This window comes from Medicago sativa, chromosome 8, assembly GCF_051527215.1.
Source record: "Medicago sativa cultivar Bolivia chromosome 8, Bolivia_mono, whole genome shotgun sequence".
NCBI lineage: Eukaryota > Viridiplantae > Streptophyta > Magnoliopsida > Fabales > Fabaceae > Medicago > Medicago sativa.
Window position 1 is genome coordinate 71,266,284 of NC_140756.1, and position 22,634 is coordinate 71,288,917.

A 22,634-nucleotide genomic window follows, 5' to 3' on the forward strand; every position below is an offset into this window, starting at 1 on the left:
CTTGTATAGAGACCAAAGATCAAGCATGCAATCTCAATGAAACATGCACAAACCACTTCAGTGAAAATTTGATCAATAATCCGTAATTGATTGAGATTATGCATCGGATAATGCAGAATACACACTCCAGGTAGTAGGTACTAAATCAGTATTCAATGTCAAGGTACAACCTGTATAAAAAGGAGGTTCACAAGCAAAAATAAAATTATTACTTATTTGCAAAATATTATACAAAAGTGGACATTATGTTGTATGCATTTCTTAGCACACAATTGAGACAAATGTTACCTATAAGCAAAATATTTGTTTTCACGATAGTTTACCCGATTATCACGTCCCTAGATAAGACAAGACGTATTGCTATGTTTCGTTTTGCTTTCATAGCTCGTAGGCGCAAAAACTAGATGCTCCATCCAATTTGGAGCTTCTTCCTTTCAAGATTGGGAACTATAATTGACCCTTGGAAACTCACGTTTAATAATTTAGAACCAAACATATACATAAGCTATTTTAAAACCCCGCATTTGAACAATTTTTTTAACCCTCTAATTCCTAAAGGAAGGAGAATTTTTTTACACTTTAATTTCGAAAGGAAGGAGGTTCTAGTATTTCAAAATTTGATCATGAAGTAAAGTACGATAAAAAATTGTTTTACAATCTAGGTTTTTTTTTTTTAATAATTCCTTAAGAAAAATTTATTAAGTACTAACACAATCACTTGATTTAATTTGAGCAACTTTAGGTATCTATCTACTCAACTTAATCAACAACAAAAAATAAAGGACAACTTTAAGACTGCCCGATCCTAGAAATTTTATTCTAATAAAAAAAGTTGAACATGCAACATAGTTGTCATATCGAAAACCAAAGAATTAAAAAGATAGTATAATCATTAAGTCCTTAAAATCAATGAAAAAATTTAGGTAAAATTCTTTAGACACTCTTCTTAGTATCCCCACTTAAATATAATACTTTCGAGTAAGATCTTCTAAAAAAAATTGTTGTTCATTTGCGTAGAATATATCCGTAGTTGACAAAAAATTTGTGAAATAAACTAGTATAACATTACACCTCACCTAACTTTTATCCTAAACTAAATATAAAGCAAACAAAAAGAATTATATTACTATAAAATGAACGAAAAAAGCAAAAATCTATTTAAAAAAGTAATGAAAACCAATATATTTTTGGTCCCTTGAGGAAGACGCTGACTCGGACTTCCCTCCTTTCAACAGAGAGAAACACACTACCACCATTCTCTCTCTGTCTCATTTCGATCCATTTTCAACGATATCAACTCGGATCCAAAATCGTTCCACCAGCCCGAGTCACCACCTCATGGCACGGCCACTAACTCACCTCATCCTAATCTTAATCCTCCACATTACCCACACCATCGCCGGCGACACCGCATTCCTCCGTAACCGCCACCACGCTATGATTCTTCCTCTATACCTAACCACTCCTAATTCATCCACGTCAGCACTCGATCCTCGTCGCCAGCTTCACGGATCCGAATCGAAGCGTCATCCTAACGCTCGTATGAGACTCCACGATGATCTTCTTCTTAACGGGTAAACCTTCTTTCCGTGGATCGCATTTTCTTAATCGAGTTCTTAGATTTGAGATTAATCGAATTGTTTATTGAAATTGTTGAATTGTGTAGATATTATACAACAAGGCTTTGGATCGGTACTCCTCCGCAAATGTTTGCTCTTATTGTTGATACGGGGAGTACTGTTACGTATGTTCCTTGCTCTACTTGTGAACAGTGTGGTAGGCATCAGGTAATGATTCGTTGCGTTTTTTCGCCTTTTCTATTGGATTCATGTGTGCATAGTTTGACTCTGTGTATTTGCAAATGGAAGATGATAATTAGTTTGTGTGAAGAAATTTTTGTTATTTTGTTGATGTGATGAATTTTGGTTATGAAAATGGGAAATGTTTACACTTTGATTGGTTGGTTGCTTTTAACACCAATGCTTATGTGTATTCCGTTAATTACGGAAGTGATAGTTTGCACTCTAACAGTAAATAGATAGGTTAAGATTCGCGATGTTCGTGATTGAATTGTTTCACTATATAGTGTTGCTCTATGAAAGTACGTGCATAGCTAGGAACTATGCACTAAGGTGTTATAAGATAGTTTGGTATGTTGTTTAGGAACTTGCAAGTTATAAGTATTGATGCTGTGCTATCAGAGTGTGCTTGGTAGGAGTAAAAATTTAATGGTGTAAAATGGAGGAGTGAAGATTGATAGTATATTTGGACTTGTTTTAAGAGTTGGATGTAATAATAAAAATAATATGGATATGTTTTGCTCTTTTACCCTAATAATTGTCTAATAAATGCTTAAATCCGCATTTCTTTTCCGAAAAATTAGACTGAAGGTGATTTTTATACTCAATACACCACTTTACTTTAATGTGATTGAAGTTAATATTTGATGGTGAAATTCCAAATCTGATAGTAGAAATGTTTAAAAATCCATTTTAACTTCTAAATTTCTACAATCAATAATATATGACATTTAAATAGTGCAAGTGATATAGAAAGTTATACAAAGAAGAAATATGCCATTATGAGACTCGTTTCTAGCTTTTCACTACTGCTAAGCAGTTAACACACACACACACATACGAAAATGCAGCACATTTTTCTCTGGAAAAGGGTGTGTAATTTTGAAAATTAGAAAGGAGAGAATTTTAATTTAAGCATTTCTCAAGGAAGTGTAATTTAAGCTAATAATAGTAGTATACCCCCTCTTATTTCTACTTTACTATTTTTACTTTTAGCAAGCACACCCTCAATGTAGTAGATAGGGCAGGAAGGAAGTATGTCGGTAATCTATGTTGTAGCTTCTCTTGCTTTTACTATGTTAATCAAATACAACATTATATATATATATAGGGGTTTGCTACAATAGACCCACTCATTTTTATGAAGGTCTATTTTAGCAACCAACACCTTTTTACTTGGACACAAATACCCTTGGTTTTGTGTTTTGGCCAAATTAAAGTTGAAGGATGCAAATGTAATTTTCATCTAAAGGTTACATTTTTTTTCTTTTCTGCAAGAAACTCTATGTCCCACTTCATTCTCTTTCTTCCTTCCCGTCATTATACCTCTTCTCTCACCACTTTCACTAAGTTTCGTTACCAGAGCCGGCGCCGCCGTGAAATGTTTTAGTTCAACCTCTGATCTGAAACGTGTTTGCCTTCAATTCTTCATGGGTCGCCGTCGTCACACCTCAAATATTCGACTTTCTTCTCCTCTGTTTTTGAATTCATCGGTAAAACCATAGATTGTCATAGATGCTGAATATGGTTGGATTGTATCATATATAAAAGAAAAATGAAAGCTCTTATTCATCTCTTAACCGTGGTTTTATTTATTAATTCATTTATGTTGACATTGGAAAGTTTTCTATGGTTGTACTAACTAATTGCTTCTATAAGCATCACTAATAGTACATTGTCATCAAGTACATCTCATATGACAGCCGTCGTCACTTATTTATGTTGTTCTGAAGGAGGAATTAGTCAACAACAAAATATGACCAAAACTTGCTCCTCCACCACCTCTAACAGGCCAAAACTTGAATGGAAGCGAGTTTTGGTTTTATTGGAATTGGATTCAATTGAATTGGAACTTGACAGTCATGTGTTGCAGAGAGCATGGAAGGTGGTGGGCAAACAACACAACAGAGAAGAGAATGAAGAAAGAGAATGACCTTTAGAGTTCTCGGGAAGAAAAATAAAAGAAAATTAAAAGTTAAACAAAAATTACATTTGTGCCCTTTATATTTAATTTGCCCAAAAAACAAAACCAAGGGTCTTTGTGTCCAAGTGACAAGGTGCAGGTTGCTAAAATAGACCTTCATAAAATGAAGTGGGTCTATTGTAGCAAACCCCATATATATATATATTATAAAATGGGTTTTGCTAGAAGCCACCCATTAAGGTGTCTTTTAGCAACCCACACCTCAAGGTGTGATTTCCACTTTTTAGTTATAACTTTGCTAAAAGACACTTTCATAAAAGGTGTCCTCTAGCAAAACCCATATATATATATATATATATATATATATATATATATATATATATATATATATATATATATATATATATATATAGAGGGTGTATCAAATGAGAGGAGTGTTATAATGAGAGGATGAGAGGGTTTAATTATAACCCTTGGATGAATATCAATGGTCAAGATTAAATTTATCCTTATCATAGGTACCCACAATTCTTTCATTTGTCTTCTCGGTAGGCGCATCACCCATCTTCCTTTCTTCTCCCTCTGAGTTATGTTTTTCCTCTTTCCAAATTGCCTTCTCCGATTCCAGCCCAAAGCCATTTTCCCAGCATCAACGCTACTACTTTTCTTCTTCTTCTTTCTTTTTTTTTTATTTCTAAAAGTCCATCACTTTTCAATTCACTACTGCTAAAAAAAATTGAATTTGGGATAAATTATGAAATTCAATGAAGAAACTATGAAATTATGTGTTCTTTAAATTGATGATGGGAACATTGAACATATGCAGCACAAACGAAATACATGAAAAATTTAGAAAAGATTAGATTTCCGAAAGTTGATTGATTCCAGAAACACTACAATTGGATCCTCTATTTTCTTAATATTAAATAAGATCTTTTTTTGTTGCTGTAGATTATCTTAAGTTGATTGATTAAGTTGCTTTTGTTTTTTTCTCAAGAACAATTAAATCTTGTTTTGTTGTTGAAGAAAATAATTGTTGGCTGATTGAAAGAAAAAATAAAAATGATGCTTTAAGGTCTAGAACATGGATAGAGCAACTTGAAAGAGATGAAGGAAGCACGCGTGAAGATAAATGAAAAGGAAATGAGTGCATATTAATAAAACACCATCTGAAGTGTTGGCTTAAATCTGACGGCTATTATTCAATGCTCTCACCCTCTCACAATAACCACACCTCTCATTTGAAACATCCCCTATATATATATATATATATATATATATATATATATATATATATATAGAGAGAGAGAGAGAGAGAGAGAGAGAGAGAGAGAGACAGGGCATATATGATAAGAGGAGAAAATCGTCACAATTAAATAAAGTCGTCACAACAGGTTGATTTATATTATATAAATTTAATTAAATATGATCTTGATTGATTATATTGTACTGTATGGTCAAGTCGTCACAATTTATTTCTCTCGAGTCACGAGAGCATACTCTCCCATGTAACACTTCACACCCACACACACAAAAGTGTATCAGGTGAGTGCATGGTAAGTAAAGTTATAATTGGACTTAATTATTAATTTATGTATTCATCAAATTTATTAAATATACAGTAATTTTATTTGCCTATTCAAGACCTTGAAATCCTGGGTCCATTGACTTTGTTTAAGGCCGCACTACAATAAAGACTTTCAAATAGAATTTCTGATCAAATGAATGTGTTTTATTTTCATAAATAGACTATTGAAGTCTTTAAAAAAGCTTATATAATTGAACATAATATGCTAAGTTAAATGCTTTGAAAAAATTACTCTAACCCATTTGATTTATGCTCTTATTCATGCAGTAGAATACTTATGTTTCCCTTGTGTTGTGTTTCTCAATACCATCAATTTCATGGTGGAAGAGATGCAAAAGAATGGTTTTATTTAAAACTTGTACCGATGGATGTGTCATTTGTTAATTGTCCTATTTATCTTGGATTTGTTTCTGTTTTACTTAAACAGGATCCGAAGTTTCAGCCAGACTTGTCAAGCACCTATCAACCTGTCAAATGCACATTGGATTGCAACTGTGACAATGACAGGATGCAATGTGTGTATGAGAGACAGTATGCTGAAATGAGTACTAGCAGTGGTGTCCTTGGAGAGGATGTCATATCCTTTGGAAATCAGAGCGAGCTTGCTCCACAGCGTGCTGTTTTTGGTTGTGAAAATGTTGAGACTGGTGATCTTTACAGTCAGCATGCTGATGGCATTATGGGTTTGGGCCGAGGAGATCTTAGTATCATGGATCAGCTGGTTGACAAAAATGTAGTTAGTGATTCATTCTCACTATGCTATGGTGGAATGGATGTTGGTGGGGGTGCAATGGTTCTTGGTGGCATATCTCCCCCGTCAGACATGGTCTTTGCACAATCGGATCCTGTGCGCAGGTGTGTATTTCAAAGTTCTTATTTCGTGAATTTGAGATGTAATGCATTTTCACAACAAATGCATTTTATTAATCTCACACATTTACTCTAGTTTCGGGGTGGCGACAGTCCCTATTACAATATTGATTTGAAGGAGATACATGTTGCGGGGAAGCGGCTGCCTCTAAACCCAAGTGTTTTTGATGGAAAACATGGAACGGTCTTGGATAGTGGTACAACTTATGCATACCTACCGGAAGAAGCATTTCTTGCATTTAAAGAAGCTGTAAGTTATTTCTTAAATACTCTTATTGAAGCTTTTGGATTTTCGTTTTTCAATCTCACCTGCCATTTTGTTGGCACCTTCAAATTATTTTCTAATTTGTGAGTCTCGTGTTATCATGCTTGGAGCTAGAATAAATTGACAATGAGTCAATACTCAATATACAACTAAATAAGCATCTCTATGAAAAAGTGAAACTTGTGAGGAGCCACTTCTACATGCTATAGTTGGTGAATCATTTTACGGTATTGCTGTTGAACACATTGCGGCCTTGCCAAGGCATAAGTGCAATTGAAGGGTTTAAACATATTTAATTATTTTCCAGATGATATTTCTTAGGAATTTGTTGCAGATTTATCTGATTCACTTGTATTTTGAGGATTCATATAGTTTTTCCTCATACTATTAAAATCATTGCATATAAGACTGGATATATATCTTGTTAAGTTTTTTTGATGGTTTCTCTAATACTTTATGTGGATTTGCTGCTAAGTGCCAGCCTTTTTGTTTGTTTTTTAGCCTTTGTTTCTCTGTTAAGATTGATGCTGAGGCTGTTCATAGCCTTTGTATTGACCTGATAACTCTAATTTTTTATCCGTTTGCAGATTGTGAAGGAACTTCAATCTTTCAATCAAATCAGCGGTCCAGATCCAAATTATAATGATTTATGTTTTTCTGGTGCTGGAATGTATGTATGTCTATAAAATTATGAGTTCGCGTCACTCTATCATTGTTGCTTAACTAACAGTTTGTGTTTACCCGTATTTCAGTGATGTGTCACAACTCTCTAAAACCTTTCCGGTAGTTGACATGGTATTTGGAAATGGTCACAAGTACTCACTGTCACCAGAAAATTACATGTTCCGGGTAATTATATAGGATCATTTGCATGTTTAACCGTGTTTAGAGACTGGTGTAATCATTGAATAAATTTACTGATTTCATTATCCCTACTTTTCGTGGGGAAATTTTTCGTGAAGCATTCAAAAGTAAGAGGTGCATATTGTCTGGGAATTTTTCAAAATGGAAAGGATCCAACTGCTCTTTTAGGAGGTAACTTCATTCCTTTTGGTAACTTTATGCCATTTCATGTTTTGCCTTGATGTGAAATATTATTCCACCCTAATTTTGTGTTATGTAGCTAGCTTCTATGAGATAGGTTTCTGCAATACTTATTCCGATGTCATTTTTTTGCCCAGGTATCGTCGTCCGAAACACTCTTGTTTTGTATGATCGCGAGCAAACAAAAATTGGTTTTTGGAAAACCAACTGTGCTGAGTTATGGGAGAGACTGCAGATATCCAGTGCCCCACCACCAATGCCTCCAAATACAGAAGCAACAAATTCAACCAAATCAGTGGATCCTTCAGTTGCTCCATCTGTGTCACAACATAATGTACCTCCAGGTATGATAAGCTTCTCGTCTTTAATTTAGAGTTGTATTAGAGACATCATCTCGTAACATGGCTCGGGGGTTGTATGTCTCAGAAACATAGTTCATCATACTTTTTATTTGTCTCAGAAACTGTCTCTTTCAATGTATATGTTTATTGCTGACTGACATGCTTTAATCGATTTAATGCACAGGTGAATTCCAAATCGCAGAAATAACAATAGCAGTTTCATTTAATATCAGCTACGATGATATGAAGCCTCGCCTTAAAGAATTGGCTGGACTCATAGCTCACGAGTTAAATGTTAATACTTCCCAGGTTAGAAAATAATTACTATGCTGCACAAACATTTTATTGTATAATTACAACTTCAAGTTTGATTAACTATATGCGTGTATTTAGGCAGCTGGACGGGTTGTTAGGGTGGGTTTCAAATTGTGGTAGAAGTCCTAAGTTTAAAGTTCAAGTCATGATGAATTTTTTTTCAAAATTATCATATAAACTATGCATTTCCTGTATATGTGCATCATGCTTTATGATTACTTTATGATAAATTGGTAATAACACTTTGCATTGATGTCCACAGATCCACTTACTGAATTTTACAGCTTCTGGAAATGATTCTCTCTCTAGATGGGCCATAACCCCGAGGCCATATGCTGATTACTTTTCTAAGTCAACTGCAATGGTAAGTTGACAACTGTGCATCTTCATTTGTTTGGAGACTTCCCATATGACTGTGATTTCTATGCACAGAATATAATTGGCCGGCTTGCTGAACACCGCATGCAACTTCCTGATGCCTTCGGAAGTTATAAGTTGATTGATTGGAATGTTATGCCTCCATCAAAAAGGTTAGTTTTTTTTAATGGAGAAATGTCTTACACTTGGAAACTTATTCCTTCATTAGATATACATCATGTATATACACATATGCAATTATGAGTGAAAATAAAAAAATTATGTTTTGGATTTAAAAGATATATTTCTTTGAAAGATAGAAGATGTTCTTTTAGCGAATGAATACAAATGTGGTATATAAGAGATAAATAAGTGAAAAGGAAAAGGCAGTGGAATAAGGCTGGACATATTTCAAGTTCATTTTCATGTTAAAAAGTTGATTGATGTTTATCGCTTGCATATATCAGTGTTCTTCTAATATGTATTCATATAAAAGTTGACTGAGGTGTAATTGGAGCAAGGGGGAACTTAATCTTGATGAGTCATGCAAAATTAAATGGTAAAGATTTTTACCTCTTTATAGATGGATATGCCCCTTACATGTGGGTTACATCTATTTTGGGCCTGTTTGAATTGACTTATTTGAGCTTATCTACTAGCATAAGTTTTGTGAGACGGTTAGAGAGAATTTATGAAAACAGCTTATTTATCTAAGTTTTTTTCAACTTATTTTCGTAAGTTCTTCGATATAGCTTATAAAAACAGCTTATAGCATATACAAAACAATTTAACATTATTTTATCTTTTGCCTTAAGTTGCAAATAAGCGGTTTATCCAAACAGGCCCTTTATGTATGTCTATTTTGTGTTTATTCCTTACTTAGACTGTACTCTGTGTTTTCATTGATGGATGGCAGATTATGGTGGCGAGCCAAAAACATGCCATAAACATATGGCAGATGGCATAACGGCCTATGGTGGAAGCAAATTTAAAAACTTAACAACTAACACACCCGCACAAAACAAATACAGCAGAAATGAATAAAACACCGAAGACTACGATTTTATGTCGAAAACCATGGACTTGATTGATAGACACTATCATTTGTCTTAATCGTAATGTCATAAACAATGAATAACCATTTCTCATTAAGACTTCAAAATTACATCCTATAAGTACAACTCAGTTGGTAGCTGCTAGGACAATAATATGCATGCGCCGGGGTTCAATCCCCGGATTCCCCACTTCTCCACGCTTAAAGTGTGTGAATCCAGCCAATATGCTACTTGACCAGAAAAAAATAAGACTTCAAAATTACGACAAAATTATAAAAAAAAAAAAACAGAAAAAAACAATGCAAACACAAACATCTCTAATCCTCTTCCGCAGCCCCAACATAATAATTTTCAAAGTTCAAAGTCATCATCAAGTCTTGTTAAAAAATAATTTTGTTATGATACTATTATTATCAAGCAAACATTTATAATAAGATAAATGAGCTTTGAAACTTTTGAGTCGTGACAATAAGTGGGAAATTACACATACTCATCTTGGATGGATTCACAATCTTCTGTTTAATGTTTCCTACTTCAAAGTCTTCGAGCTTTTATTTATTGGATGAGTTGGGCTATGGGGTTTATCTATAGGTAGTTCCAGGTTACAACCCTTACACTTTGGGGCGAATGTTGCATCCTTTCTATTGCCATGTCATCATTGGAGCGATAGAAGTGTATGTGGTGTATTGTTGAATATAAATTCTTACAGAGGCATTCGATTAGGTTGGCATGAACAAAAGCATTATTTAAAGATAAGTCTTTTAACTGACTTCCACAACCTTGTACATGTATTGTTTGCACATGTTTATTGAATCAAATGCCTATGTTGAGCAGTGTCTATCCCAACATTTCTCATTTTTTGAATTCAAGGTGTCTGCAACCACTTGAGATATTAACACGTTTTTATGAAATGGTTCAGGAATTGGTGGCAGCGATATTACATGATTGTGGGCCTAGCTGTTCTTCTTACATTGCTTCTAGGATTATCAATATTTGGATTCTTTATTTGGAAAAAAAGACGGCAAAGCGCACATTCATATAAACCTGTTGATGTGGCTGTTCCTGAGCAAGAACTCCAGCCATTATGAGCTAAGTTTATGCTACGGCTGTTTAATGTCATGCCTCATTAGTCCCCAGTAGCATGTTCACTTGCTATCAAGAGCAATTAATGCAAACCATGGTCACTGAGCTGGTCAAGGTTTTTGTTTGAAAGAAATCAGTGTCCACAATATCATTATCCAGTGATTATTGAACCCTCACAGAGATACAAAAAGAATTATCTAGATATTCTATCACCATTAAGGAATTTTTGTTTGTGAATATTGTAATATACAGGTGAATCAAAAGGTGGCATCATAAGATTGAAATACAATACCTTATATTGTAATTTTTACATTTCATTTAACCTGTTGTTTACTGAGAAATGTTCATACTTTCTTCTCTTTGCACTGGGGATGTGGTCTAAGAAATCAACCTTCATCATTGAAGTTTTCCGCACATGTTACAACCACAAGCTAAGCACACAGCTATGCAAGTGCTAATAATTGAACAATTGAAAAGATCGAACATAACTTGCAATTTCCAGATAAATGACATTTCATAATCTTGGGTGATATTGTTACATTCATTCCTGTTTGTGAGATCGAGTACACTGTATCTTCCGAAGTATATTCGAAGTTATCTATGTTAAAATGGTTAACTCCTTCAAGGAGATATAATAATTCAAGGAGATATAATAATTCACTAGTACTGGTAGCTTCAATTTATCTCATCCACATCTGTGTCAGTGTCCTGTGTACATTTTATAGTTTGTAATAAAATCGTGTTTGAAATGGTTTTTCTGGGAACGCTAAAGGTTTACTCTTTTCAGATGCATTTTCAAAATGCGTCGAGTAATATTTGAGTTTGCTTAAACTTTTATTTTAAAAACATTAAAAATAATGAATACTAGTGTACTAATTATAATTCTCATATTAACACCATCTCTCAAAGTTATTTTAAAATCAATTTGGATTAAAAAGATTGTATTACTGGTTATTTGATTTCAAATACACTCATCTGAGATTCCTAATTGAAGGAGTAACGTCTTCTCATTTTCTTGTATCATGTCATAATATCATTCAAATGTTAAAATCCAATAAGTGAAATGAGAATCAAAATGATCAATAACGACAACAATGTCACAATAATAAATAGAGAGGATTTTGACCCTTATTAAACACACATTCCTTTGCATAAAAGCAAGAGGATCATATCACCGAAATGCAAAGAAATTACATATACTTACTAAATCATGTATCAAGGGTTTTTCGCAACAAAATCATAATTGAAGTTATTACAATGCTAGGAGGCCATTATAAAACATACATAGATCTATACATGAAATGCGAGCTTACAAATTGAGGGATTTTACGGGGAAAAGACAGGAACTCAATTTGTACTGAATTTCATCCAAAATTTATATATCTATACAATAGAAAGATGATGTCTCGTGTTGATCCGTCAAGCAGTCACATACTCACAAGATTAATGATGTAAAATAAGACAAACGAAACAAATGCTAGATATCAGAATAATGGATAAACAATCTTCACCAAGAATAAAATAATGACCACAACATTTTCAAAAAATAATAACGATAACATTAATAGTATCATAGATGTCTCAAGGAACAAATCAAATGTAAATAAATGTAATGTTATGCATCGTGTACCCATAAGATAGCCAAAAATAAGAATAAAAAAAAAAAAAAGATGGAAAGAAATAATACAAGAGTGTGATAATAAGATCAAGGAAATATATCCAGACTAGAAGAATAAAACAACAGCCATCCAGCTCAAAGCTAAGCCTCCTAGCATCTTCAAGCTCCTGATAGTTTCTGCTCCACTCTGAAAAAAAATGGAACAAAGAAATTTCAAGATTTGTTTGGTCCGATTAACATTAAACCATCATTGTTTTATAATCATACGACATAACTAATTAAAAATAATTACTATTATTACAACTATCAAAGCCAGAAAACTAACATCATTTCATATTCTTGAGCAAAAACTTGTATCTTTGAGAAAATATAAATTTATATTTATATTGGATAACATGTATAATTCTCAACACAATCAAATTATTAAACATAAATAAAAGATATCTAAAATAATATCATGTGAATACAGCTTAAAGTATGTACCCAGATCATCAGTAACTGTTAATTAGCATAATAAAGTAATGCCATTGTATGAACAATATATTTATTTTGAATAGTATATGTCTATTTAGGAATTACTTTCTTTTTAAAATAAAGGAATTACTTTTTCTTCACTTTACGTGAATCCAAAACTATGAACATATTTTCTAAATAAAAGCCAGATAGTACACCCTTTATCTTTATAACCTTATTTTATTTATTTTATTCATATTTGGATCTGGATGGAAAAAATATACACCAGAAAACAAAAACGACAGCTCATATATTAAATATTTATTTATCTTTACCAATTACTCTTCTTTTTATGGTAAAAAAAAATAATTTTATTTTCAGACCTAATAAGGTGTCTCCTACACCGAACCCACCGTCAATGGTGGCGCGTGGCACACCTTAAACTTAGATTTTGGTTAGAAAAAAACACAAACTGAACACACAAAGTGAAAACAAGTATATGTATGTAACAGATCTGAACCACATTGTACTATGTTAACTATAGAAACGACAAAGAAAAGACAAAAACAAAAGATGAACAAGATTTACCTCATCGTTCGCGGTAGAAGCGGGTCCAGGTGCTCCTGCATCTTCGCTTGGTCCAGGTGCTCCTGCTGGTGGTGCTGGTGGACCCAACAACGCTGGTGATGGTGCTGGAGCACCGTGCTTCTTGTTCTTCTTTCCCTTGCTTGGTGCTGGAGCTGGAACCGCTGGTGTGGTGGTTGGAGCAGCCACAGGTGTTACTGCTGGTGGTGAGCTGACTGGAGCAGGTGTGGGTGGTGATTTGACAGGAACTGGTGCTGGTGGTGGAGTGCTGACTGGTGTCACCGCCGGTGGTGATGCTGCCGGAGGTTTGGTTGCCGGAGCAGGTGCAGCAGCTGGAGGAGATGATTTGGGAGAAGCAACGGGAGCTGGTGTTGTTGGTGTGGTTGTAGGAGGTGCTGCTACCGGAGATGCAACAGGAGTGGTGGCGGCCGGAGTTGATGGTGAGGTGGTTGGTGCAGCGGAAGGTGACTGGCCTCCAACGCCGGCGACGATAATGCAGATGAATGCGAGGGTGAAGAGATTGTTACGATCCATATTGAAAGTTGAAAGTTTTGTTTGTTGAGAGAGAAAGAGTGAGTGAGAGAGGGTTTGAGGAACTGTGCGATGAAAGGTTTATATAGGACTTTGATGTTATTTGACGGTGGTGATGCTGTTGTTGGCAACAGAAAGGAAACTTGATGATTGATCATGGGTCGCATATTTGTTAAGTGGGTCCTACCATATCTTGGGCCACCATTAGCCGTTAGATCAACGTGTCTCTCATCCTCGTCTTTTATCCTCAAAAATTTGAATAAAAAATTAGTCGAATATCATTTGCGAGTAATTGCAAAATTAACCTTTGACCTTGGTGTCTTTGTAAAGAGAAATGATATTTTGACAACTACTTTTTGATAATTTTTGGACAACTTTCTCTCTCATACTCACATGATGTTGTTATTCTCTCTCTTCCTTTTTCTTTCTCCATTGTTTTTGACCAATAAGAAGTGAGAAAAACAAGGTTGTCAACAAAGTTGTCATGAAATGGATGTCAAAATATGATTACTCCTTTGTAAATAGATGACAAAATTTCACTTCAAAATATTTGACATTGTTAAATTTTTATAAATAAAATGAAACACATGATTTTTAATTGAGTTTTAAAGAATATCTTATTATCTCATCTAAATGATTTTTGGATAAAGGATCTCCGTGTTAATCTGAAATGGCAAATCAATAAACAAGGAAAAAATACAGCTGGAAAATATAAACTTTTACTTAACTAGCAAAAAAGTCTAATTTCTTAATTAATGTTGCTTTAATAGGTAGAAAAACTCATTTTCTTAAATAATTACTCATAATTTAATTGAGATTTAAATATATCCATTCTTACAAGTTATCGTGTAAATATTTTGCCACTAATTTATTAAACTTTCATTATTAGATAAAGTGTCATGTTTAGAATACTACATTTGAACCTAATATTAAATATAGTTGGATATTAATTAAAATTATATTGATATTATATAAGGTATTTCATATTAGTTGTTAGTTGGTTATATTAGTTATTGATCTAGATATGTTGAATTTTTAATCACTTTGAACAATTTTCTCGTTTGCAATTGATGTATATGTATGGTGCTGGATGCTTTCGTAACTCAAATGGATTAGATTAACAAATTGTTTACTTTCAAACTTTTTTGTTTTTTAAAATCTCGAATCCGAGCAATAACCAACTAAATTGATGAGTCCAATTCCACTGTCCATTTACGAATCAAACCCTAAGACCTTGATGTCAACACACTACAAGGTCCATCCAAGTGGGTTGTCTAGTTTACTTTCAAACTCGTAAGTTTATTTTGTATCTCAAATTCATCATTTAGGTCAAAATATTTGCATAAATATTGAAACATTCAAGGAATTATGTTAAAAACAATAAATGATAGGACAATATTTGATTAAATATCAAAATAAAGAGATTAAAATTGCCGGTTAAAATTAGAGGGACTAAAAATAAATAATAACTTATATTACATAGACCAAAAGTGTTATTAAATCTAAGAAAAAAATTGGAGGTTTTATGTTCCAAATTATAAGATAATGTTAGAAGTTTTAAGATGTATCACTCAAATAACTTTTATACTTTGCTATGTCTACAAGAAATACATTGAATTATCATCTCAGTGGATGTAGAAAATTTGCCACTTTATTTTATTTTATTATAAGATTATTTAAGCAATAATTTGGTTAAATAAAGTCTATTTTATTTTATCATAAAATTAGTACTCTTGATTGTTTTTAAAAAATGTGTTACTTTTAAAAAAAAAAAAATGTGCCACTTTAAATAACATGAAACAGAGAAAGTAACAATTTAAGTGATTATTTGGTACATAAAATAGATCAGATGCATAGCACTTTAGTTATATTATTACCACACACCCTACTTGCATTAAACTTTCTTAATTTGAAAAGAAACAGAATGTACAGTGTAGTGTCCGTTAGCTCTGGAGCTAGATCCAGTCTGGAGCGGGCCCATTTAGGCCGATAGGCGCATGTGATACCGGAGAATTGAATATTGCTAGTGGCACTTTAGTTAAGCCAAATATAGAAATTGCATTCTATGTCTTCAAAAAAATTATATTTCAATACCAATTTGTTTTTAATATGTTTTTTAAAACTCGATATCCGATTGAAAAATCAATGATCAACTAATTAGACAGATCAAAACCACACCACCAAATATATTGAGAGGACAAATGAACTTGATAATTTAAGAGGAGTACATCAACACAAACATGGACCAAACCAAGTGAAGACTAAACCATATTTCAAAAGAAAAAAAGTGAAGACCAAACTAAGTGAGTTCTAAAGCCAACACTAACAGACAAACTCAAGTACATTCTTTTAATTTCTTTTTTAACTCCTTATTTTTTTTTATGCATTTTAAGTATTTATTTTATCTTCTAAAAACACAAGTTAGCATGACATTTTTTATTGGCTAATATTCAAATGATTTGTGTTTTTTATTAATCATTTATGTCATTTGAATTGTAAGTGTATACAATGCACGTATTTTATATCTATTTTTCTCTTAATTCTATTCTATGTGTAGGTCAATTAAGTTATATTTACAGTGACATACACATTTATCTATATTTCTTTCTTAATTTCATTTTTTTTATAATTTACACGTATTTCACTAACTTACGTAAAAGTTTAAAAACATCATATTAGCATATTGATGATTTCTATGTTTAAGGATTCTACTTTCATGATTAAAAGTGAAGAATATAAATTGTGTATCTCGTATGTCTTTTAAAAGAGACTAATCACAGTTCTCGTAAGCCTAGTTCAGTTATTATGGACAATGTATAATATATGCAAGGTCTGATATTCAAACTCCGGGAAGAAAAGAAAAAAAAAACAGAGAGATTAATCACAATTAATGAGCAGTGCAAATTTCATACGAAACATTAGGACTCTTTAGCACCGTCTTGTTTCTTTTTGTGGGATATGCTAATTTGGTGGTTTGCTTGCTTGAGGGACCAACAAGTAGTTGGTGATGGTAACGAAACAGCTGGATTGCTTTGGTGGGCCATATCCATCGAATTCAATGAACCAATGACCTTTTGCCATCACATCATTTTTCAACAATCATTCCTCCGAGTAGGGGTGGACATCGGTCGGTTTCGGTCGGAAATCGGTCCCAATATGTGAAACCAAAGCAACCCACGGTTGGGAAAGCCAGGCCCATTTCCGACCAATTTAGTGATCGGTTTAGTCGGTTTCGGTTTAGTCGGATTAGGCGGTTGATCGGGCGGGTTATATCGGTTTAACTGGTTTGATTTAATTACTGCCTTTACTATTTTCATCGATTAAATTTTCCAAACAAAATTGATATTGGCATATTTTGATAAAGTAAAAAAAATCTGATATAATTTTTGACTTTAGGCCTTTCATCCATGGCTGTTCATAGTAAAATCTAAGAAACATTTTGGACTCAAGCAAGGCCAATGATGCAATATTTTTGTATACACTTGATGAATGGCCAATATTTAGGCCACCATTTAGTGTAATTCGTAACCATAATGGGCATAATTAAGTTTAGTAGTTTACAAATAGAAATCATAAACATAATTGTCATTGCACTAGGCAAGGCATATAGACTAGCACAACACAACCAGCAACTTAAACTTTACAATGCCATAATTACAATCATCCATAATTGTACATAATATAAATTGGCAGGAGATGCTTGCAGTTGCTGATGCTGCAACATGGTCACACAAATATAGTAGCTGCACAACAAGAGAGACAATCTAACATAAGATATAAATTTTGTATTTTTTATAGATTAAGTTCAAATCAAGACTAAATTCAATAAATAAACTAAAACTAACCTTGATTGAGTTCAAATTAATATCACAGCCCATCATTTCAGTAAGTACAAGAGTAGCAACACCCAAATTAACATCAATAATCTGCTTGAATAATGGAAATCAAAAGCAATGTGTTACCAACACTTTTCATCACAGTAAAATCATCAACAATAAACATATTATGCATCCTACATTATTGTACCTTTGTGCAACATTTTGGGGATAAAAACAGTGAACTCTTCTACATTACTATCACTAGAGCTGACCTCCAGATTTATAACTGCATCCCTGACTTGAAAAAAGAAGAATAAAACAAACAATAAGGGATTTAAAACCACAATAACTATAGGCACTATCAAGCAGCACTTAGTAAGCCTAACATACCTTAGCATAAGCATTAAACATAGTTTAAACAGCAGTGTATAGGCTAGCAATCAAGCAGCAATGTGAGAGACCATGGAGCCAAGCAAGCAAGCATCTACATTTCAAAATGTCTTCAAACATATATGTTGTGTTGTGTAGTTCGAGTCATATGTGACTCCAAAAAACCTTGAATGCTGCATGCAAATTAAATAAAACTAAATCAGTGTATATTAAAATAATTAAACAAAATGAGATATGCAAATAAATTATTCAAATCTGTACCATAAAAGCAATTAGACAGCCGGCATAGTTGCAGGCGGTGCTCCACCTACAACTGCCTCCCAACACCAAATCGTCAATCCTTGATTAACTTCTGTTATCAAATCAAATATAAAAAAATATTAATATACCAATCAACATAAATATTAAGTAAAAAATGATAGAAAAGGAAATTTAAGGCACCTGCAACAACACCCTCATTGACCTCAAACTCTTCTGTTGGCTTCAACCAGTTATGGGAGCATATCAAAGCTTCTGCAATTCTCGGACTCAAGGAACTTCTATAAGTGTCTAACATCCTAACTCTCTTGCTGAAAATGTTATCTAAAGATATTGCAGTTGGAATGGCCAAAATATCTTTAACCATTGTAGCCACATCATTGGATGATGCATTGTCAATGGTGACTGCAGACACATTTCTAAGACCCCAACCCCTCAATGACTCTTCAACATTCCGACCTATTGTCTCACTTGTGAGGTTTGGAACCAAACTAAAGCTAAGGAGCCTTTTTTGGTATTTCAATTCATTATCAATGAAATGGGCAGTCACGGAAATGTAGCTAAAGTTTTGTCTAGAAGTCCATACTTCGGGAGTAAGTGCTAGCCTACTACAGTCGGATTTAAAATAAGCTTTGAGCTTCAATTTTTCATCTCGATAAATTCTAAAACAATCCCTAGCCACGGTCCTTTTAGACGGTATAATCCATAGGGGCTGCAAATGCTTACACAAGCGGTTGAAGCTGTCAGAGTCGACTACACTAAAGGGCAGCTTAGAAAGGATAACAAATCTAGCGATTGCCTTCCTACAAGCATCATTTGGCAAGTGGACAGCAGCTGCACCATAATCATATTCAGCATACATATTTAACACAACTATAAACAACTAAGGCAGATATTGATATTAACATATGAACATAACTCAACTCATGCAGATAAGCATATAAGCATGTGAACATAACTCAAAATGCAAATAAGCATATATGTTTGTGAAATACACTTTAGCTTACAATACACACAATCATACATATACTCAAATACTCAAATTGTAACTTACGATTGACACCAGCTCCATTTACCACATTCACAGCTGCAGCTCCATTAACCTCCTCCACTATTGCAGCTCCAGCCATCCCTTCCATAGGTGCAGCTTCAAAGGCATAAGCATAACAATATATGATTTTAGGAGAAGAACAATTACATCATAATATATGATTCATACATATAAGAATCAAATAAAAAATAATGATTCATACATATAATTATCAAGAATCAAATACTAAGCTAGTATTAAACAAACTAATACATACAAGCATTACTCAAAATAAAAGTATTAACATTCAGAGTTATGCAAAATGTAACATACATATAAGCTAGTATTACTCAATAAAAATAAAAGTATTACTCAATAAAAACAAACTGATGCATAAACTCTAAATAAAAATAAAAGGATTACTCAAAATAAAAGTATTAAACAAACTGATACACACAAGGTCACAAGCTAGTTTTAACAAATAATAAGTGTTTAGCAATAAAACTAATACATATAATCATTATTGACAAATGCAAACTCAAATAAAAATAAACACATAGTTAGAGAAACAAAAATACTCACAATTTTCCACAGCTACTGCATCATTAATTGCCTCAACCTCCATCTTTAGTATTTTTAGGTCAAAGCAAACATACATAGACAGACACAAGTGAAAGAAAAATAAAAAATTAGTAAAAAAATATATATATAACATTCAGAGTAAATGAACACTAACAACATAGTCATAAATAAATCCTCACCGTCGATCTTTAGCCAAAATCCTTGAAAAAATCCTGAACCAGAATGAAACTGTTATTAGCAACAAAAACACAAGTTGAATATAAACCCTTTAACTTCAATGAGCTAAGAAACATGACTAGGGAAGACAAACCTTTCAAATTTCTACAAAGAAACAGTTGAAAGCAGGTTTTGGACGAAATGGGTTATGTTTAGTGAATTTTAATGGATGATTTATGGAAATGTTTAAGGGTTACGGATGGTTTACGGAAATGGATGAAGGTTAGGGATGATCTGGATTCATGATTTCAGGAAATGGATGAGGGTTAAGGATGAACAGGATGATAGAAAATGGAGAACAGTTAGGGTTTCGTTTGGGAAGAGCAGCGGCTGGGAGTAAGTAGAATGAATTTTAGGGTTTTTTCTATTGTGAACCATATATATGTAGGCCTTTGCTAAAAATGGGCTTACAATTTTGGGCTGGACTAGTATCAGTATGCAGGGAACCACAAGTGTCAAGTAGAATGGCAGTAGGTTCGGTCGGTTACGGTTTTCGGTGGGTGGGAAACTGCAACCCGTAACCGACCACTCTTAGTCACAGCAACCCATTTGAAATGGACCGACCAAACCGCTTAACCGACGGACCCGACCCGGCACACTTCGGCCCATCCGGTTCGGCCGTTTGGGTCGGTTTGGCGAATTCTGTCCAGCGCTACCTCCGAGGACGCAAGAATTTTCACGCTGCAAAATAATTCCATTATTAGGAACACAACATATTACAACTAGCACCACCGCCATTTTGTAGGCCCCACTTGAAAATGTTCCATAAACCACCGTATATAGAACAAAATTTAATTTTTATGAATAAAATCTGAAGTGTAAAGTGTAAACTAATCTGTTTATTTACATGAAAATTGCTAAAGGAGTAGTGATATTTGTTTAACTCTTTTGGTCCAACTTTTCAGACAATCTTATCGTTTTTTCATTTCATCTCATTGATAAAAAATAGGGTGGCAAAATGGATGGATTAGATGGATATGAATTTGGATCCTAATGGATGATAAAAAAAATACATTAGTCCATTAAAATCCACTAACTTTTTGTTGAAAAAAAACCATTCAATCCATCCATTAAAGATCATGTCCATCCAATCCATCCTTTATTAGATTTTAATGGATGGATTATCCATCCGATCCATAAATTAATGTGTATGATTTTTTTTAAGAGGTGCATCAGTTATTAAAGTGTTTCTTTAGTAAATTCAACAATAGAAAATTTTATGTTATAGGCCCGGAACTTCTTTTTTTTCAAGCCCAGTAATATTAATATAAGCCCAAACAATTTAAAGAAATATTAAATATTATCAATTAAATAATTTTAAATTATATGGTGGTTAGTGATGGTCACCGGTGGTCAACATGCAATCTCCGGCGTTGACCACAGTGGTTCTCCGGCGGCCCACGGTGGTGGGCCGGCCAAAAACCGGCGGTCGACGGTGGTTCGGCTGCAGTGCACGGTGGTCGGCGGCGGAGCTCCGGCGTTAACGACCACCTATAATATAATAATATTAAATAATATTTTAATAATATATTAATTTAATATTATTTAAATATTAAAAAAAATCTTTTTTTTCTCGCAGTTTTTTTATTGAAATAATTTTAACTTTTTTTTAATTTTATCAAATATATAATTATTTAAATAAAAATATTAATATTATTTGAAATTACCCAATGATTTTTTTTATTTTTTATTAAGGAGGTGATCCAATGGATTTTTAAAATAAGGCGGATGGATTTAAACCCCATCCATTAACAAATTTTTTGTTTAATGGATGGATTGGAAGGATTTTATAGTGGATGCATTGGATGGATATGAATCTCATGGATCATATTGCAACCCCTAATAAAAACAATAGAGAGAGAGAGAGAAAAAGGAAGAGAGAGAATAAGAAGATAATTTGAGTATGAGAGAGAAAGATGTACAAAAGTTATACAAAAATGGTTGTACAAATATCATTTCTCTTGCTAAAGTGTACGATATAGGATATTTTAGTTAGTTTCTCGCTTCCTCTCTTTAATGGCATATGCTTTTACTTTTTTGTTTTTGTTTTAAAAAAGAGATAAACAATTTTTTTTTGAACAAGTCAAAAATGAGATATATTAATAAACGAACAGTGATTCTCCAACACAAGGCGTGCTGGAAGAAAAGCACACAATAATTACAATGTCATAATTGGTTCCTCGTTAAAGAGGATCAAACAATCGAAGAAGTAAATAAGCTTACAAAGAAACACCCATACAAAAAAGCGGGTGTTGACACCAGTCGTAATAACAAAAATCAAATAAAAGTTAATTTGCTTTCAACCACAAAAACGAATTAAGCTTCACTTTGTCAGATAGAGTATACGGATCAGAAGCCACATCCTTAAAGATGTGGTTGTTTCTTTCTTTCCATATTACAAAGGGGAATTATTCACTTTAGTCCTTGAATGTGAAAGGAATAGTCACTTCAGTCCCTGAATGCAGAGAAATTGCAAAATAGTCCCTGAATGTAGACTTTGTTGGTCAATTTC

The 22,634-nt window shown here is 33.4% G+C and overlaps 3 protein-coding genes across 7 annotated transcripts; 1 reads left to right on the forward strand and 2 right to left on the reverse strand.

Annotated features, from left to right (window-relative positions):
* The first annotated feature begins 1,209 nt into the window (after window positions 1-1,209).
* On the forward strand, window positions 1,210-10,982 carry LOC146901134 (aspartic proteinase 36-like). Of its 2 annotated transcripts, none has more exons than XM_085734092.1 (12): window positions 1,210-1,574; window positions 1,667-1,787; window positions 5,739-6,166; window positions 6,275-6,431; window positions 7,034-7,116; window positions 7,199-7,295; window positions 7,409-7,481; window positions 7,628-7,834; window positions 8,016-8,140; window positions 8,409-8,510; window positions 8,579-8,676; window positions 9,420-10,982. In XM_085734092.1, exons 1-12 carry the CDS (start codon window positions 1,339-1,341, stop codon window positions 9,448-9,450), a joined length of 1,758 nt encoding a protein of 585 aa, XP_085590218.1. In that variant the 5' UTR covers window positions 1,210-1,338; the 3' UTR covers window positions 9,451-10,982. The 2 variants fall into 2 exon arrangements, with proteins under 2 accessions (XP_085590218.1, XP_085590216.1); XM_085734090.1 differs by having other exon boundaries at window positions 10,478-10,982.
* A 1,195-nt stretch (window positions 10,983-12,177) lies between these two features.
* LOC146901135 (uncharacterized) lies at window positions 12,178-13,882 on the reverse strand. The gene is made up of 2 exons (XM_085734094.1): window positions 13,301-13,882; window positions 12,178-12,446 (listed from the first exon to the last, which is right to left on the reverse strand). The coding sequence occupies exons 1-2, from the start codon at window positions 13,829-13,831 to the stop codon at window positions 12,366-12,368; spliced, it is 612 nt and encodes a 203-aa protein (XP_085590220.1). The 5' UTR covers window positions 13,832-13,882; the 3' UTR covers window positions 12,178-12,365.
* A 3,484-nt stretch (window positions 13,883-17,366) lies between these two features.
* Window positions 17,367-20,735, reverse strand: LOC146901136 (zinc finger BED domain-containing protein DAYSLEEPER-like). 4 transcript variants are annotated; one of them, XM_085735326.1, is made up of 10 exons: window positions 20,217-20,735; window positions 20,086-20,118; window positions 19,907-19,949; window positions 19,349-19,441; window positions 18,478-19,128; window positions 18,298-18,388; window positions 18,037-18,209; window positions 17,855-17,944; window positions 17,674-17,754; window positions 17,367-17,571 (listed from the first exon to the last, which is right to left on the reverse strand). In XM_085735326.1, the coding sequence occupies exons 3-6, from the start codon at window positions 19,947-19,949 to the stop codon at window positions 18,309-18,311; spliced, it is 867 nt and encodes a 288-aa protein (XP_085591452.1). In that variant the 5' UTR covers window positions 20,086-20,118; window positions 20,217-20,735; the 3' UTR covers window positions 17,367-17,571; window positions 17,674-17,754; window positions 17,855-17,944; window positions 18,037-18,209; window positions 18,298-18,308. The 4 variants fall into 4 exon arrangements, with proteins under 4 accessions (XP_085591452.1, XP_085591453.1, XP_085591451.1 ...); XM_085735327.1 differs by having other exon boundaries at window positions 20,086-20,134; XM_085735325.1 differs by lacking the exons at window positions 20,086-20,118; window positions 20,217-20,735 and having other exon boundaries at window positions 17,855-17,940; window positions 19,907-20,079.
* Window positions 20,736-22,634: the final 1,899 nt, after the last annotated feature.

Bases quoted from the DNA above. Each gene is read 5' to 3' on its own strand.
- LOC146901134 (XM_085734090.1), top strand. From the start codon at position 1,339: ATGGCACGGCCACTAACTCACCTCATCCTAATCTTAATCCTCCACATT. The intron at 1,575-1,666 runs GTAAACCTTCTT...TGAATTGTGTAG, and splicing joins GATGATCTTCTTCTTAACGG to ATATTATACAACAAGGCTTT. The intron at 1,788-5,738 runs GTAATGATTCGT...TTACTTAAACAG, and splicing joins AACAGTGTGGTAGGCATCAG to GATCCGAAGTTTCAGCCAGA.
- LOC146901135 (XM_085734094.1), bottom strand. From the start codon at position 13,831: ATGGATCGTAACAATCTCTTCACCCTCGCATTCATCTGCATTATCGTC. The intron at 12,447-13,300 runs GTAAATCTTGTT...ATTTTTTTTCAG, and splicing joins CTTCTACCGCGAACGATGAG to AGTGGAGCAGAAACTATCAG.
- LOC146901136 (XM_085735325.1), bottom strand. From the start codon at position 20,039: ATGTTATATATATATTTTTTTACTAATTTTTTATTTTTCTTTCACTTG. The intron at 19,442-19,906 runs GTGAGTATTTTT...ATGCCTTTGAAG, and splicing joins TGCAGTAGCTGTGGAAAATT to CTGCACCTATGGAAGGGATG. The intron at 19,129-19,348 runs GTAAGTTACAAT...ATTATGGTGCAG, and splicing joins AAATGGAGCTGGTGTCAATC to CTGCTGTCCACTTGCCAAAT.